The sequence below is a fragment of the Anguilla anguilla genome, chromosome 8 (genome assembly GCF_013347855.1).
Source record: "Anguilla anguilla isolate fAngAng1 chromosome 8, fAngAng1.pri, whole genome shotgun sequence".
Taxonomy (NCBI): Eukaryota; Metazoa; Chordata; class Actinopteri; order Anguilliformes; family Anguillidae; genus Anguilla; species Anguilla anguilla.
Genome location: NC_049208.1, coordinates 3,531,666 through 3,548,007, shown reverse-complemented (window position 1 = coordinate 3,548,007; position 16,342 = coordinate 3,531,666). Strand labels below are relative to the sequence as shown.

The window sequence follows — 16,342 nt, the reverse complement described above, 5'->3', positions numbered from 1 at the left end:
AATGGTCTCGCAGCATGTTCGTTACCACGGATAGCTAGCAAGCCAACCACTGAACTGTGATTGAACTTTTGCAGGTGCTACTTCATATCCTGGCATATATGGAAAAATAATGCTGCCAGAATTGAGTATTTAGCCGTTTTATACTGGTTTTGTGAGTGTGCAACATTTGTTTGTAGGCCTGTCACATCTGGCGGGACCTGCCCTTATTGACACAATAGGCTAAACTTGATAATGATAATTACTTTTAATTATTGATAATGTTATGCGGGCTTTAAATTCCTGTAGAACGAGTGGCACCAGCCGACCAAGACGTGCCTTAGAAAGATTTCTATGGAAACGATTTGGCATGGCGCACTAAATGTGATTGTGGCAAACAAGCCTGCCACAGGCCACCGAAGTGGCTTTCCAAGGGGCCCTCCAGCACAGGGACACAGGGAGATGATGTTCAAACAGTCCACGTTTATTTAGAAGGGTGGCAAGATGGTACAGCCAAAGAGCAGATGTTAACCCTGTCATGACCGAGAGGCTCTCCCTTTGTGTGAGTGGGGATGGCAGATTTAACCTGTGCGCACTGATTGCCTCACACATGGGCCTCACGCACATGCCTCACGCACAGGTGCAGCCACCCCTGTTCCCGAGTCCAATTAGCCTGGCCAATTATCTAATTCCTATCCAGGTCTAATTAGCTTGACCCAGGACAGCAGTGGCTGCTTAAACCAGCCATCCCCACACCACAGTGATCATAGTTGATTTGTGAAATAATTGAAAATCACCATCCCAAGTGAAAACCACTAGTTATTCATAGATTGTGTACTTGTCTTGAGGTATGTACAGATTTTCAATACCATCTCCTATATAAAGCTTTACCTATACAGACTTCTTCCCTCATTTTTACTTCTGGTTAGCGGGGAGGGAGTGTGTGTCTTTTGTGCCTTCCACTCTAAAAGAAGAGTTTAGTTCTGAGGAAGTCAGAGTAGTTAGGTTTTGTTTGATGCCTTTTCCTTTGTTAACTAGATTATTACTCTGTTTAGATAGTGGGGTTTTGTGTTTTGTTTAGTTCTTTGATTTGGCACCACCTTCGGTCCTTTTCTCTTCTCCCCCCCGCCCCCCCCCTCCCCCCCATGTGTTCCCACTTCAGGGTTTTGTACATGTTTTATATATTTGCACTAGTCACCTGTACACCTTCACTACTGTAAATAAACTCCCTGCACTGAAAAGTCCAGTCAGCTTATTTTTCTTTCTTCACCTGGATAGTTATTGTCCCTCCTTACCTCGAGACCACCATCTGGGACGTAACCTATGAAATAGTTGAAAATCACCATCCCAAGTGAAAACCACTAGTTGTTCATAGCTTGTGTACTTGCCTTGAGGTTTGTACAGATTTTTAATACTTGGGAGGGCAAAATGGAGCTTTAGAATCTTGACAGCAATATGCGCACATGAGCAATACAGTACAATTCTCAGATCTTTTTTTTTAATTTTTTTTTTTAAGTTTGCTTCAGTGAAAGTCAAAATCACAGGGACTGAGTCCCAGCTAGTCGTTAAGTTTTCATTGATAGAAATTCTGTGAGACTGTGGTAAGGCGGTTTACAGAAGACTGTTCCTTGTCAGACCTCCCAAAGGAAACAGACATTTTGTGTCTATGCACTCAGGTCTTCTATTCCACTTTATTTTAGGTCAGAAAGTTTGCATATCAACTGGCAGTAATGTATAACATCAAACACCCATAAACATGGGATGAGAAGCAGATGGCTGGGCCTGACTGGTTCACATTCTTTATGAAGCAGAACCCCAGCCTGTCAATGAGGAGTCCAGAGGCAACCAGCCTTACACGGGCCACAAGTTCTAACCACACAAATGCAGAACATTCCTTCAACAGGTTATTGAGAGACACAACTTTGTCGAGACCGACACTTGGAATGTAGACGAAACTGGTGTAACAACAGTCTGAAATACTCACCAATACACCACTGGAGTTTTTATGTGTACTCCGTAGAAGTATAAAGCCAAAATAGCCTTTACTCCATTCACAGTCCATGTGATCATGCCGTGGCAGCAGTAACACAGCCCGGTTAAGCAGAAGTTGCACGGAAATCAGCAAGAATTCGTCGCTGTCTTCACTGTCTATTTCCATTTTCCTGATATTCTAAAATCGGCCATAATCACATTGATACAGCATCAAACTACCATTAGCAATATCAATCCCCTCACTTTAATATCGCAGGTCACCCAGTTAAGCACATACCACAGTAGCAGCAGAAGTTTGTAGCAGTAAGAACTTAGAAGTACAGCCCAGTAAACATTTTTACATTGCTCACTCACCAATGTGATACAAAACAGTACATTGCAACATGTTTATAACGGGTAAATATAATTAGCTCGTATATATAATTGATATATAATTATATATAATTAATAGAAGTAAATATAATTCACTTCTCAGCGCGAGATGCAGGAAGTGGGGAGCTGAGGAGACTAATATTGGGAGTTAAATGCTGGTTGCGAATTCTTAACATTTTAGTCGCACTTAAAAAAATAAAATAGTGAATAAAATTAGCCTACGTTTGCGACCCAAACGATTACAGTAGACCAGTGGTAACAAACCGTGTTCCCGGAAATCTACTGTCCTGTTTGTTTTCATTCCAAACAAAGCACACGTTATTCTTTTGTAGAGTCAGGTGTGCCAAATTGCGCTTGAAATGAAAACAACTACACTTCAGAAGCCACATGAAATGCTTCCAGATAAAATGTCAAGGCTGTTATCTATGCTTTCGTCAATCACGAAATGCAAGGACACCATTGGGTGCTATGTCCCGTTCTGAGCCCCACACTGGCCCGGTTTGCTGCATGGCCTTTTCCAACACTCAGTCCAGCAGCCTGCTCACCCTCAGCTACGACGGGTCGCTTCGCGGCACAGACGTGGAGAGAGCGGTCTTTGATGAGGTGCGGCCCAGCAGCGTCCCAACCATTCAGCCTTTGTGTGCGCTGTCAAGTTTAAGCCATGTTTCAGAGGGGGAACATGAAGTGCACACAGTGCAAACATGAAAACCACACGCAGTGCAAACAGGAGCACCAGTCACAAACATCATCCTTTCCCATGTTCATGTTCTTATACTGCTGTGTGCATGTACAACAGGAGGAGAAAATCCTGTTCCTGGAGGGTTGTGCAGTAGTGATGACGTCACCCGAATCCACACAAACTCAACTGTCCACTGGCCAGCCATCGAACCTAATGATTTTATCCAGTTTGGAAATTCGCACCAGTATGAAACCATTATTTTTCAGTGGGCTTTAAATCTGCATAATAAGCTTATGATGCAATATTACATTGTCTTAATGCATATAACTTAATGCAAAGTTTTTGGACAGTGAGAGATTTATTGTTGTTTTAGCTTTGTCCTCCAGCACATTGGAATTGGAATACAACCATGAATGTGAGATTATAGTGCAGACCGTGAGGTTTAATTTAACTTTAATTTCCATACATATCATATGAACCATGTAGAAAGTATATGTGTGGTCCTCCCATTTTTGGGGACCGAAAGTCATTGGACAAATGAGCATAACCTCAGTCGTCACATTTAGTGTTGTTGTTTGCAAATCCTTTGAATTGGATGACTGAAGTCTCTGACCCATAGAAAGTTAATACATCCTCATGTATATTACATTATAAATGCCAAAATTGTTTCACAATGACAAGCTATAACTTTACCTATCGTTATCATCCTGACGAACACGTTCAGAATAAATTCATTTTGGCGTATATTTTTGATTCTTTGCTTTCAATATCATCCACATTTCAGTCAAAAGACCTTTGTCAAGACGTAATAGATTTTACATGTTTACAAGTTTATGTAATTTCAGACCAAGATCCCCTTCCTCTCAATGATTCTTAAAAAAAGTTGGATTACAAGAAATTGCCATCCTTTATGAGTAGAAATAAGCTTTCTGAAAAATTCCAGTCTGGCTTCTGCACAATGGAAAGCACAGAAACTGCTTTACTTAAAGTGGCCAATGACCCTATCTGAAATGCTCATGCTGTGGTGCTGGTCATTTCTCCATTTAGCTTTTTATTAGATCTCAGTGCTGCCTTTGATACAGTAGATCCTGCCATTTTACTGGATCTCCTTAGAACTAGTGTTCGTATTGCTAGTATTTCTTTGGATTTGTTTCCATCTAATCTTTCTGCCAGAAAGTTTTGTATTGCTACTGGTGATCATATACTGTATCATCTTCAGCTCCAATAATTTATGGCGTTCCGCAAGGGTACATTTTAGATCCAGTCTTGGTTTCAATCTATATGTTTCCTCTTGGTAGCATCATAAGCAAGCATGCTTAGGGCAGCAGTGTAGTATAATGGGTAAGGAGCTGGTCTGGGCTGATTAGCTAACGCAACCCAGGTGTGTGTGCACTCTCCACCAGCCGGCTCAGTCAAGACCAACGCAGTTCACCGCTGGACTGAATGCCGCACTGCAATAATAATAGTATTTGACTTTGTGATATCCTGTGTACGAAAAAAATGTACTAATTTCAATTTGATCAAATAACATCAACAATCAATTTTGCTTTACTTTCCTTATCACTTTACAGAAACTGTTGGTTTTTGCCACTTTCTTAAATTACAAAAAATAAACACAATTCATATAACAAAATATTGCCAAGAAATGGTAAATTTTACTTATGGAAATAAATCAATTACCATCATGGCAGTTCATGGCACAATTCAAGGTTTGGCACTGTGATGAATACTCTGTCCTACACAAGCACAGACATGCTGCATGGCCCATTCTCATTATGGACTCTTATGCACTAGATGGGCTGTATGCTCGCTTCCTGATTTTATTTAACTTAAGACTCCAGCAGTAGCATTCTGAATGATTTGCAACTGTCCTAATGTGTTTTTAGGAAGCCAAGAGAGAAGTCACGCCTGCTCGTAATGAGTGCATTAGTTTTTTTTTTTTTTTTTTTTGTTTTGTTTTTTTGTTTTTTGTTTTTTTGCGTCTCCTCGTGTGAGAACAGGTCTGATTTTAGCTTTGGTTCTCATATAATAAAAGGCAGTTTTGGTTACATTCCGCATATAGGGCTCAAAGCTCAGACCGCTGTCAATGTTAACACCTAGGCTTTTAGCTTGAGTTTTGATGTTCTGTGATAGTGCCTTAAATTGAGTCGTTATTTTCTCCCTGAGTAACCTAGGTAGTCTAAACAGCAATATGTCAGTTTTTCCCTAGCTAACCTGAAGGAAGGCATGCACCACCAAAGCATTAATGTCTGCGATATAGCTGGTATAATGGGGCAAGGAGCATTCATTATATGACAGGCATTTAGCAGATAAGAGGGGCTTGCGCAACTTTTTTTTTTTCATTCGGCGTGGCAAAGATATATTGTTGAATATCAGAGACATAAAAAATGGAAGCGTATGCATTAAATGCAGCGCGCTATATGTACAAATACATAATTGGAACGGTAATCACGTAGAAAGCTGTCGAACATAAGCGTGCGCCTGAGGATTGCGAGAGGATGCGCGTCTGGCTGCGCTCGCCCTGCCCTGCTTATGCGCAGCTACGCAGCAAACCTTGTGCCACTGATGCTCTCTGTGTTCCACAAGAGTAGCTTTCCAGTCCGTGCGGACAATTCAGAGTGACAAACCTTATCCCAGAGAGTTTGGCCGCGGAAATTAATCCCTTGCTTTCTGCTTTGCGAACACTACTTGTCATATCTTTGCTCTTACCGTTTCTTCTGGAAGTGTTATTTTCACGTTTTTCATAGTGAATGTGAAAAAAAAAACTTCGAAACAATCAGCCCATTTTGTGCCATCAAAGATTTATTCTCACGCAAATGAGGTTCGCCGAAGTTCATAGCAATTTTGTAAATAAACGTATTACATTTATAGCTACTCCTGGCATTATGGAATCGGGTAAGTTACTTTTTCAATTAAATTAATGTTTAACACATGGACTAATATTCTCATCCGCACACTAGTTTATTATAAGTATATCAATCGTGTAAATGTACGGATAAATAACGTTGGAGAACCTTGTCTAATTTGGAAATATATAAACCCAATCTATGGTAATGTGTGCGCTATTATATTTCTGTCAACGCTGTTTGAAATGTATGTTTAATTTTGGAAAAAAAATAAATATAAAAACAATTTAAGTGAACAAGTGCAATTAAGACATTACTGTCCTACACTGGACCTTGAAACGCCATATACCTTAAAGCGTGCGTTATTAAATTATTACCGAATCAATAATAGTGTTGGAGATTCTTAAAGTCTGTTGTATCACGTATACGAATTCCAGGAATTGTTTTAATGTACAATTAAACTGAACGTCTTTTTCCATCAAAGGACGTTATGGCATGCACTTATTGTACGTCCGCCAAATAAATGTAATATAATGTGATGTTATGGGCTACTAAAGTACGTGGGCCAGTAATCCAATAGTCTAATGCCAAATTATGTACTATTTCAGAAAAAACATTTTCATTACATTCTCAAACAGAAACCAGAAAATAACATTTTTTCAGATGACAGTATTGATGATATTTTTTAAAGACATGTATAGTGATGTGGAACCATGCCCCTGTTGAAAACTCCCATTAAGACCAGCTGGGATTCTAAGACGGTCTGGAATGGTTTACTGTGTTTTAACACTTCCAGCTGGTCATAGTTGGTCTGTGGCTGGACAAAGCTGGTAGAGTAAGCCGGTGGTAAAACTGCTTGATTAGTGACGTGTCGAAAACGCAGACTAAAGACTCATCTCTTCAGGCTGCAGCTCTCCCCACCCCTCCCTAGCCTATAGTTTAGCTCAATGTACCTAGTTAGGCTAATACGATCACGTTAGTTTTTATTTGGCAGGATTGTTTTTGTCTGATTCTGATTAGGCAAATGTGATTTCAGTGCTAGTTTGTACTTGGCAGCATTGTTTGTTTGTTTGCTGAACAGGTTACTCTACAGGGTTGGAGTCCTGATCTATGTGGTCACTTCTGGCACTACGATCTTTACTTCACTCTAGTATGTTTCTTTTGCACCTCTGCACCTTGAACTAATGCAATTGTTGTACGTCGCTCGGGATAAGAGCGTCTGCTAAATGCCTGTAATGTTATGTAATGAAAACACAGCGTAAACCCACTTGACCAGTTTAGGCTGGTTTGATGGAATCTTCAGCAGGGTTATTTACATATTCTGTGTGCACTGTATTATGAAAGTATGTCTGTTCATCTGTGGCCGTATGTGTATGTACTGATGTGCAAGACATTCTTTCTTTTTTGTTAAATCACTGATTAAATACATTTTTTTGCATCCCAGAAGTGTTTGCCACACATTGTCCAGTCTCTTTGGCAGGCATTATGTTTTTACATGTTTTTCACGGTGTCTTGTATTTAGTCCCTGGTGGCAATCCCAGCTATCATTTTAAGATGGATTCTAGCTTTCACTTGTTTTACAGAAAACCACACCACCATAAACACGTGCAAGAGGAGCCGCACTTTCTGAGGTGGACGAATAATTATTCAAAGAAGCCTTTCATTCATTTCTCACTCATTTTTCTGAATGGCCATCATGGTAATTGGTTTATTTCCATAAGAAGAATTTACAATTTCTTGGCAGTATTTTTTCATACCCAGCCTGTACAGTTAATTTTTTAGGATTTTTTTGTTGTTGCAGAAAGCAGCAAAAACCAACCATGTAATAAGTAAAGCAAAATAGATTTTTGATCATGCTATTTGATCAAAGTAAAATGAATACATTATTAGGACACTCTGGACATCAGAACGTAAAATACTTTTATTACATTTTAGTTAAATGTGGAAACGCTACATACTACTGCATTTGTAATTGTTGACATGTTTAATTGTTACAGGCTGTCACTATATGAAATGATTAAAGTGGATTATTCATTGGAGTTAGGGGTCAGGATTATATACCATCAGTTCATAATGCCCATCTTTAGCAGCATGTAATGTAATTAATAAAATATATTTCTATACATTTTTCACAGAGTATTCAACCAGTACATCTTACTCCAGTGCCTGTAAGATGCAGAAGCAACTTCTTGATCAAGACACTACTTCTCATTACTGCTTTTGCTATTTGTTTTTATTTGTATTTTTGTAGAACTTACAACTGGATGAGCCTAATGGTAATAGCCATTTAATTTCTTATTGTCAGCTTAGTTTGGAAATGCCACTTTGGCAAACAGAAGTCAGAACATATTAAAACTGTCAGTATCAAAGCTCATGTTAAGAAAACACCCTCACTGAATTTTTAATATTTAAAAATGTGTAGTTAGACTGCCTGTATCAGTAAAATTATGCTATTCAATTCACAAATCTAAAATACACAGGTGGAATAAATATAGCAAACATTCCAGTTCATATACCCAATTAATGTATCGGTTAATAATAATACAGAATAAATGGGCTATACAAAGTATAATGATGCATCTACACGGGTGTTGTTCTTGACTTATGCGATTAACATATGGGCATGCAGTTCTTGGGAAATGCAGCTTCACATAGTTTTTGCAAAACAAATCTGTGATTCCAAATGAGGTGTGGTTGTGTTTTTTTAACAGGACCCAGCTAAAAATCAATTCAGAGAGATGTCTGTGGATGACATAATGCGTTCGGTATGGGACGATCTCCCATCAGACGGCAACTTCAGCTCTATTGAAAGCTCTTCCAGTGGCCAGCACAGTGTAGTCAACCTGGAGCAGCCCGGAGCCCAGTACTGTGTGGGGGACAGCTTAATCGTGCTGGTGAACATGAAGGACCACAGGGGGAACCCAAAGGTGCATGGAGGCGACTTCATCCTGGCCCGAATCCACTCTCCGAATCTCCAGGCTTCTGCATCAGGAGAAGTTACTGACCTGCTCAATGGCTCCTACCGGGTGCGTTTCCGCTTGTTCTGGCCTGGAGACGTACTGGTGTCTGTGATTCTTGTGCACTCCTCAGAGGCTGCCGGGATCCTCAGGAGAATCAGTGCGCACAACTACGATAAGATCATGTACATCGGAACCTTCTACAGTGGAAAAAAAAGAGAGGAATCTCAGTGCGGCATCCGGCTGAAAGCAGACAAGCCTCTCTGCGAGTACAGGAAGAAGGAAGACGGGGAGTACTACGCCTGCGTCCGACCCAAAACCCTTCCCTGCAGAACCCTGAGGACCATGCGGTCCAGATATCGTCCAGTTTCTAACCTGACCAAGGATGAGCGTTTGCTCCTGAGCAGGTAAGGCATGGTTTGTGCACACTGCAAAACTTACAGCACAATTTTAACAAATGGTTCTTAAATAGACGCTTTTCATGTATTGAGGGATTTACCTTCTTATCCCTTTGTGCACATGCCAAACCTGTTTGGGTTTTTTCTAAACACACTGATTCTATGTATGTGTTCTTGTCTATTTCCATAGTATCCATACCTTAGATAAGTTCTACTGACTACAGTTCCAATTTAGATTTAGATTGGCTTCTTTTGAAAGGCATCGCTGCTGTGGAACTTTCCTGTTCTGTTTGGGGGAAATTAAAGAAAAATCACTAGCTGTACTAGTATTGGAAATAATGTTTTATGAGAAAATGTGCACCAACAGTCCCCTAGTGATCCGACGCTCTTAATCCATTGCTTACCACTTTCCCCTGCAGGAAATACACTGGGATAAAAATGAAAAGCAGCTTTGGCCCTGTGAAAGTCATCAGTTGTCCTGGTATGTCGCTTTATGTCTGTGGCTGTCAGTTGTTTTACAACTCATAAACTTCCCAGAGTCCTTCATTCCTTCTGTGGCCTACATACAGCCTTCTTCCTTCCAGATATCTCAAATTTAGACTCATTAGTCCATAAAATCATACTCCACAACTCAGGTGTCCAGTTTTGGTGTACAAATGCAAATTGTCTTAGCTTTTATTTCCTTTTTTCAGTAGTGACTTTTTGACAGCCACATATCCTTTTGCACCCATACCATTGAGTTGTCTTGCGTTAGAAGGATCGACAGAAACGCCCATGGATTTCATCAGGTCTGAAGCTGGAGTGGAGCTTGATTGTTATCTCTCAAAGATCTTTAAGTACTCTCTTTGTGATGGTAACAGTTTTTGCAGTGAATTGCTATAAGTCCCATTGTCTCGGTATCTTGCAACAATCTTTTGAAATCCAGTTTTGTCTCTTATTTTCCTTTGGCTAGCACCTACCTTATGCAGGTGAATTATATCTAATCTCATCAGAAATATCTAATTTCACCATTTTTGATGCACATAAAGATGTCTGCTAGGCAGCCAAGGTGTGGTTGTGTAGTTGTTTGAATATTAGAGTCACTCTTGAAGGACAACATAATGTCATTGACACTTTTGTTAGCAACTTTTGTTGGGAGGACACAACTGTAATTTGTTTGCTGATTGGAAGGAAGGAAGACTTAAAAGTGGTAGTAGGGTGCACAAAAGTGAGTGGACAAATTCTTATGCTTTGATATGTAGTAGTTGAGGCTTTTCTGTAATTTTCTGTTAAATATACATTTCTTGCATTATTGTCTGAAATAGGAAGACATAATTTGCCCTGAATAGCTGATTGACTGGAAATGAATAAATGAATAAATAAAATGAATAGACTGAAAGGTTCTTCACTCTACTGTTCCCATACTTTTGGAGCGTACTGCATACAAACAGTCATCTGATATTGTGACATCACAGGGAGACCAAAACAACAATAATGGCAGTACCAAAGGGCTATTTAGGTACCTAGCTACTTAGCCTCCACTACAATATTTATAATGTGGTAATAGTAAATGGTAAATGGACTGCATTTATATAGCGCTTTTATCCAAAGCGCTTTACAATTGATGCCTCTCATTCGCCAGAGCAGTTAGGGGTTAGGCGTCTTGCTCAAGGATACTTTGACATGCCCAGGGCGGGGTTTTGAACCGGCAACCCTCCGACTACCAGACAATCGGTCTTACCTCCTGAGCTATGTCGCCCCATAATAGTAGACATCCATAGGTTAGACTGAAGCACAGATTGTGGATGGTTGTGCCCAGTGTGGGGTCTAATGCTGCCAACTCAACGATTTGTTAATTTACTAGAAGACCATATTAAGATAATAAGGGTGCGACATTACATTACTGAAAATGGCTATTATGTCACTCTTGGGACCTGGGAATAGCCAGTTCAAAATCGAGGAATAGTTTTTATGTCAGGTTAGAAAAGAGGCGAAGCTAACTTTCTCCAAATCCACAACTTTTATACCTCCACAACCCTGTCTGAATCTTCTATCTTTTTCATTCCTTTAGCAGGGACCCACAGACCGACTGAAAAGTGTGTGGCAGGGTTTGGAATGACGTCCCCTTCACCGAGCGGCTACTTCTTTAGAAACAGATGGTCTTCCACCTCTTGCCGGACGGGCAACTTCTTCAGTGCGGGCGCCATCAGCAGATGTCTGAAGGGAAGGAACCTGAAACTCATTGGAGACTCCACTGCGCGCCAGTGGCTAGAGACACTCAGCAGAGTGCTAAAAGGTAATGCCAACATACAATGTCAGATACAACATCAGACATGCAAAGGCAGTATGGAAGTTCGGAGGACGGGGCTTTGGAGGGAGAGCTAAGGGGAGGGGGTGAAAGGTTTTTTTCCCCAAAAAAATCTAGCTGTCTCTCGCTTGTTTCTCCAAACACATACAAGCATGCTGACTGTCATCTGAGTACTGTACAGAGGACAAGAGCGTTGAAAAGTCAAATAGGGAGAAACGAAAGATGCATCATGCTTGCGTATGATGTGACGAAGAGGAAGCAAAGCTGACCAAAAACTGGCCCTAAAATTGACACTTGAGGCACGCCACAAAAAATCGGAGCTGAACATGATACAGTATGTCATCATCAATAGCTATACAAAATTGTCTAACTGAAAGAAGAGATGAAAATAAATGCAGAGAAACAGTAGTGATACAAACGTGTTCTAAGGTGGTCCAGAAAAATGCCAACTGTATCAAAGGGAGCACTGAGATCTAATAAAAACGAAACTAGAGGAATTAACAGCACCAGAGCATTAGTATTTCTGATAAGGTCATGGGAAATTTCAGTGCATTCCATTGAGCAGAAGCTAGACTGGAATTTTTCAAAAAGCTTATTTTTATGCTCATAAGGGTAATTGTAAATGTTTGGAGCTCACCTTTTCCAGAAACTTGGAGTGAAAGGGAAAAGGGCAGTTGACAAATTGGTCTGAAGTTATATAAACTTGATTACATGTCTTGACAAAGGTCTTCTGAATGAAATGATGATGATATTAAAAGCAAAGAACCATTCTGAACATGTGTTTATCATGACTATAATGACAGACAATACAATAGCCTGTCATAATGTAACATGTAACCTGGAGGTTGTATTAACTTTCCGAACAATGTAATAAACTTCATGAATGGATAATTTAATAACTTTTCAGATGATGTGATGACTTCTTATCGAGTTGTTAAGATTTTATCAAATGGGTAACACATTTGTATGTATAGTGAGAGATCAGCAAATGGAGTGCATAAAGACTAATAGTAATCCTGTATGACATCCTGAGTGACACTATATTTAAAGGGGACACCTGGATAAGCTAATGTATTCATTCTCCTTGATGTTTTGCTGTTTCAGGTCTGAAATATGTAAAACCATATAATACTCATCAATCTGTGCTGGCTGCGTACCCACAAATGAACTTCACCGTCCAGTGGAAGATGCACGGACATCCTTTCGTCACTGGCTACAACGTGGTCAAAGATGCCGTGGGGTACGTTTCCAGAGAAGTAGACAGAGTAGCGGTTGGCGACGTGGTGGTCATTGGAGTGGGACAGCATTTTAGGCCCTTCCCCCCGGAGATCTTCGTCCAGAGGCTGATCAACATGCGTAAGGCCATCCTGAGGCTCCACGAACGCAGCCCCCAGACCCTCGTCGTCATCAAGCTGGAGAACACCAGGGAGTTCAACTCAGATATGACCCAGCTGAGTGACTGGTATGGCCTTGTGCAAAACCTGGCTCAGAGAAAGGTGTTCAGGGACCTGAAGGTGGTGCTGGTAGACGCCTGGGACATGACAACAGCCGCCAACACCTTCGCCATCCACCCTAACAGCATGATTGTTTCCAATGAGATAGCCTTAGCTCTGTCACACCTCTGTCATGATGCATAGAGGCTCTTTCTGAAAGGAACTATATAGCAGGGGTTTCCAACTCCATTTCTGTAGAGACTTTGTTTAACACTCAGGGGGGCTTGTGTTAATAGGCTTGTGTTACAGTACCCTAGGGGCTTTGAAATTTTAAGGTTTTTAATTGTGTCTCTAATAGTAATAATAAATGTTTAATTCTGGGGTGGAATTTCAGTGCATATTAATTAAGGTGTGGGGCAGGGCTGGGTTTTGCCAACCCCTAGCCTCAGTCTTGCCCAACCAATCAGAAAATGGGAAAAAGAAAGTTAATTTTGACATCTAGTCAATTGTAAAATAAATATATCCAATATGAATATGAAACTGGCTAGTGCTGACCATACGCAATTTTCAGTCATTGTGCAAAAAGCAAAGTCACTCAACAGAGTTGCCGCTGTTTTACCTCAGTTTTCATCAGACATGACACTTTTTGCAAAGACATTCAATAACCATAACCTCACCTATTCACTTTCAGTTTTGATCAATAATCTTAAAAAGATTTCTAGGAAACGATTTGGAATGGAGCACTAAATGTGATCATACTTGATCTGTGAAATAATTGAAAATCACCATCCCAAGTGAAAACCACTAGTTATTCATAGCTTGTGTACTTTCCTTGAGGTTTGTACAGATTTTTAATACTTGGGAGGGCAAAATGGAGCTTTCGAATCTTGACAGCAATATGCGCACATAAGCAATACAGTACAATTCTCAGATCTTTTTTTTTTTTTTTTTAAGTTCGCTTCAGTGAAAGTCAAAATCACAGGGACTGAGTCCCAGCTAGTCGTTAAGTTTTCATTGATAGAAATTCTGTGAGACTGTGGTAAGACGGTTTACAGAAGACTGTTCCTTGTCAGACCTCCCAAAGAAAACAGACTGTTTACTGTACTGACAGGGAGTCAGCAAGTGTGATTTGCCACCAGTCACACATAGTATCTACTTTATGCCATGGCCTTCATGATCTTCATGCCTCATGTAAATATAGTTTTGATGTTTTTAAGCATAAGATGATAAGGTGGAACTGGAGTCTTGCATTGTTTTGAGGATAGCCAACTTGTCACATAATATCAGCTGCTTTCATGGAGACAAACTAATGCTTTAGGTTTTATCGTTTGATGACACTCAGAGTTTTATCTGATTTTACAAAAAAAAAAAAAAAAGAACGTCTATGCTTTCATTATCTGTATGTCTTAATGTCAATTTCAGAATAAAACACTACTGAAACTGAGTTTCGCTTTGTTCTGAGGCTATTTCATGATGTAGCCTATTGAATTATTTATGCTCAAATTTCATGATTTCATGATTTATTTATATATTTAATTTTGTCCGAAATATTCCTCCATAAGCAAGAAGCAGATTCCGATATAGCATCAAATTACCATTAACAGTAGCCTATCAATCCCCTCACCCAGTCAAGCACATACCACAGTAGCAGCAGAAGTTTGTGTTTTAACGTTGTGCAGTAAGAACTTAAAGGGAGAAGTACAGCCCAGTAAACATTTTTACATTGCTCACTCGCCAATGGAACACAAAACAGTAGCTGCATTGCTCATATTTATAATAAAGTCGAAATACCTCGATTAGTTAACTCTCCATCTATAATGTTCGCGCGCTAGGCGTTAGAAGAAACAAAAAGAAATCCATTAACTTTTAGTAAACCTCACATAATAAGTTTATGTATATATATATTATCTAAAAAGCGAGTTTTAGAAGTTTTCTAAAACTCGCTTCTTTGGCCTAGTTAGTTTAGCTAGCTAACCCATCTGTCTCCAACCAGTAGCTAGCTCAGCAAGTTTTTTTTTTTTTCATAATACAAAACGTTTGGTCCATTATGTGAATAAATCATGGACCGTATAAAAACAGGAATAAATACGTGAATGAAAAAACAGTAGCTCTCTGACACTTTCATTTTGTTGGAGGTAGCTAGCTCTCACGGGAAAAATGGTTGGAGACCCCTTACGTAGCCTATTTCGGGACTTCCTCAGACTACGGCATCAGTTCTCGGATATCAGATAAAACGGCATCCTTCATCAGTAAAGGCTTCACGTCTCTGGAAAAACTTTGCCAAGTCTAAGGTATCGTAAAGTTTTCCATCAGGCGAAACCTTAGGTTAACTTAGAATCAGACCTACTACTGTGTGAAATCTTGAAATGGTTGAGTATGAGTATGTGGACACCTGACACCCTATATCTCATTCAAAATTATGGGCATTGTGGAGTTGGTGGAGTTGGTGCACCCAGTGCTGCTATAACAACCTCCACTCATCTAGAAAGGCTTTATACTAGATGTTGGAGCATTGCTGCAGGGATTTGCTTCCACTCAGCCAGAAGAGCTTTAGTGAGGTCGGGCACTGATCGGGCGATTAGGCCTGGCTTGTAGTTAGCTTTACCAATTGATCCCAAAGGCGTTGGATGGGGTTGAGGTTCAGGGCTGTGCAGGCCAGTCAAGTTCTTCCACACCGGTCTCAACAAAACCATTGCCGTATGGACCTCGCTGTGTGCCAGGGGGTATTGTCATGTTGAAACAACCAAGGGCTGCCTCAAAGCTGGAAGCACAGAATTGTCTAGAATGTCACTGCATTAAGAGGGGTGTCCAGATACTTTTGGTCGTATAGTGTAGCTAGGTATCATCAGAACAAAACTGAGAAACTATTAAATTGGGTTTGGATTATTTAACTTGCAACGCGGGCTAAATCAAAGTTTCAAACAAGGCTGAGAAAGGTTACGCAAGGACTCAAACATTCCAGTATTATGCTAGTAACCCAGCTGAAATGTCATAAAAATAATTTTCATATTTTATCAGTATTTTGGAATCTTAGCTGCACTTGGTAGGTGTTATGCAGCGTACAAACAGCTGCGCATGAAATACAACAAAATGGTGTTTGTGCGATACACTTAGTGTACAATCAGTACTGTATTTCAGCATTGTCATTTCATATCTGCCCTCTGTGACTTTGCTCAACTGGTTAAAGAGCTGCTGAAATTACAGCTGCATATCTAACTCTGCACATCACTGTAAATATTTCTTAATGTATGGCAATGATACTAACAGCCGGCTGGCTTAACAATTAAGGCATTGGCTGCATACATATCTGTCAATCATTGCAAACACTCCTGGGGGCCTAGCACAGAGATGTAGGATGCAAAAATTTCAGTTAGAGGTATTTCAAATGATTTGCTTTCCACA

General features: G+C 40.1%; 1 protein-coding gene across 1 annotated transcript in view; it reads right to left on the bottom strand.

The window, feature by feature from the left end:
• The window catches only part of LOC118233466 (NXPE family member 2-like), a 43,786-nt gene that overhangs the window by 1,481 nt on the left and 25,963 nt on the right, over positions 1-16,342 (bottom strand). Inside the window, exon 5 of the mRNA XM_035429260.1 lies at positions 12,989-13,065. Within this exon, the coding sequence (XP_035285151.1) occupies positions 12,994-13,065 (72 nt within the window). The 3' untranslated portion in view covers positions 12,989-12,993. The remainder of the gene's footprint in view (positions 1-12,988; positions 13,066-16,342) is intronic.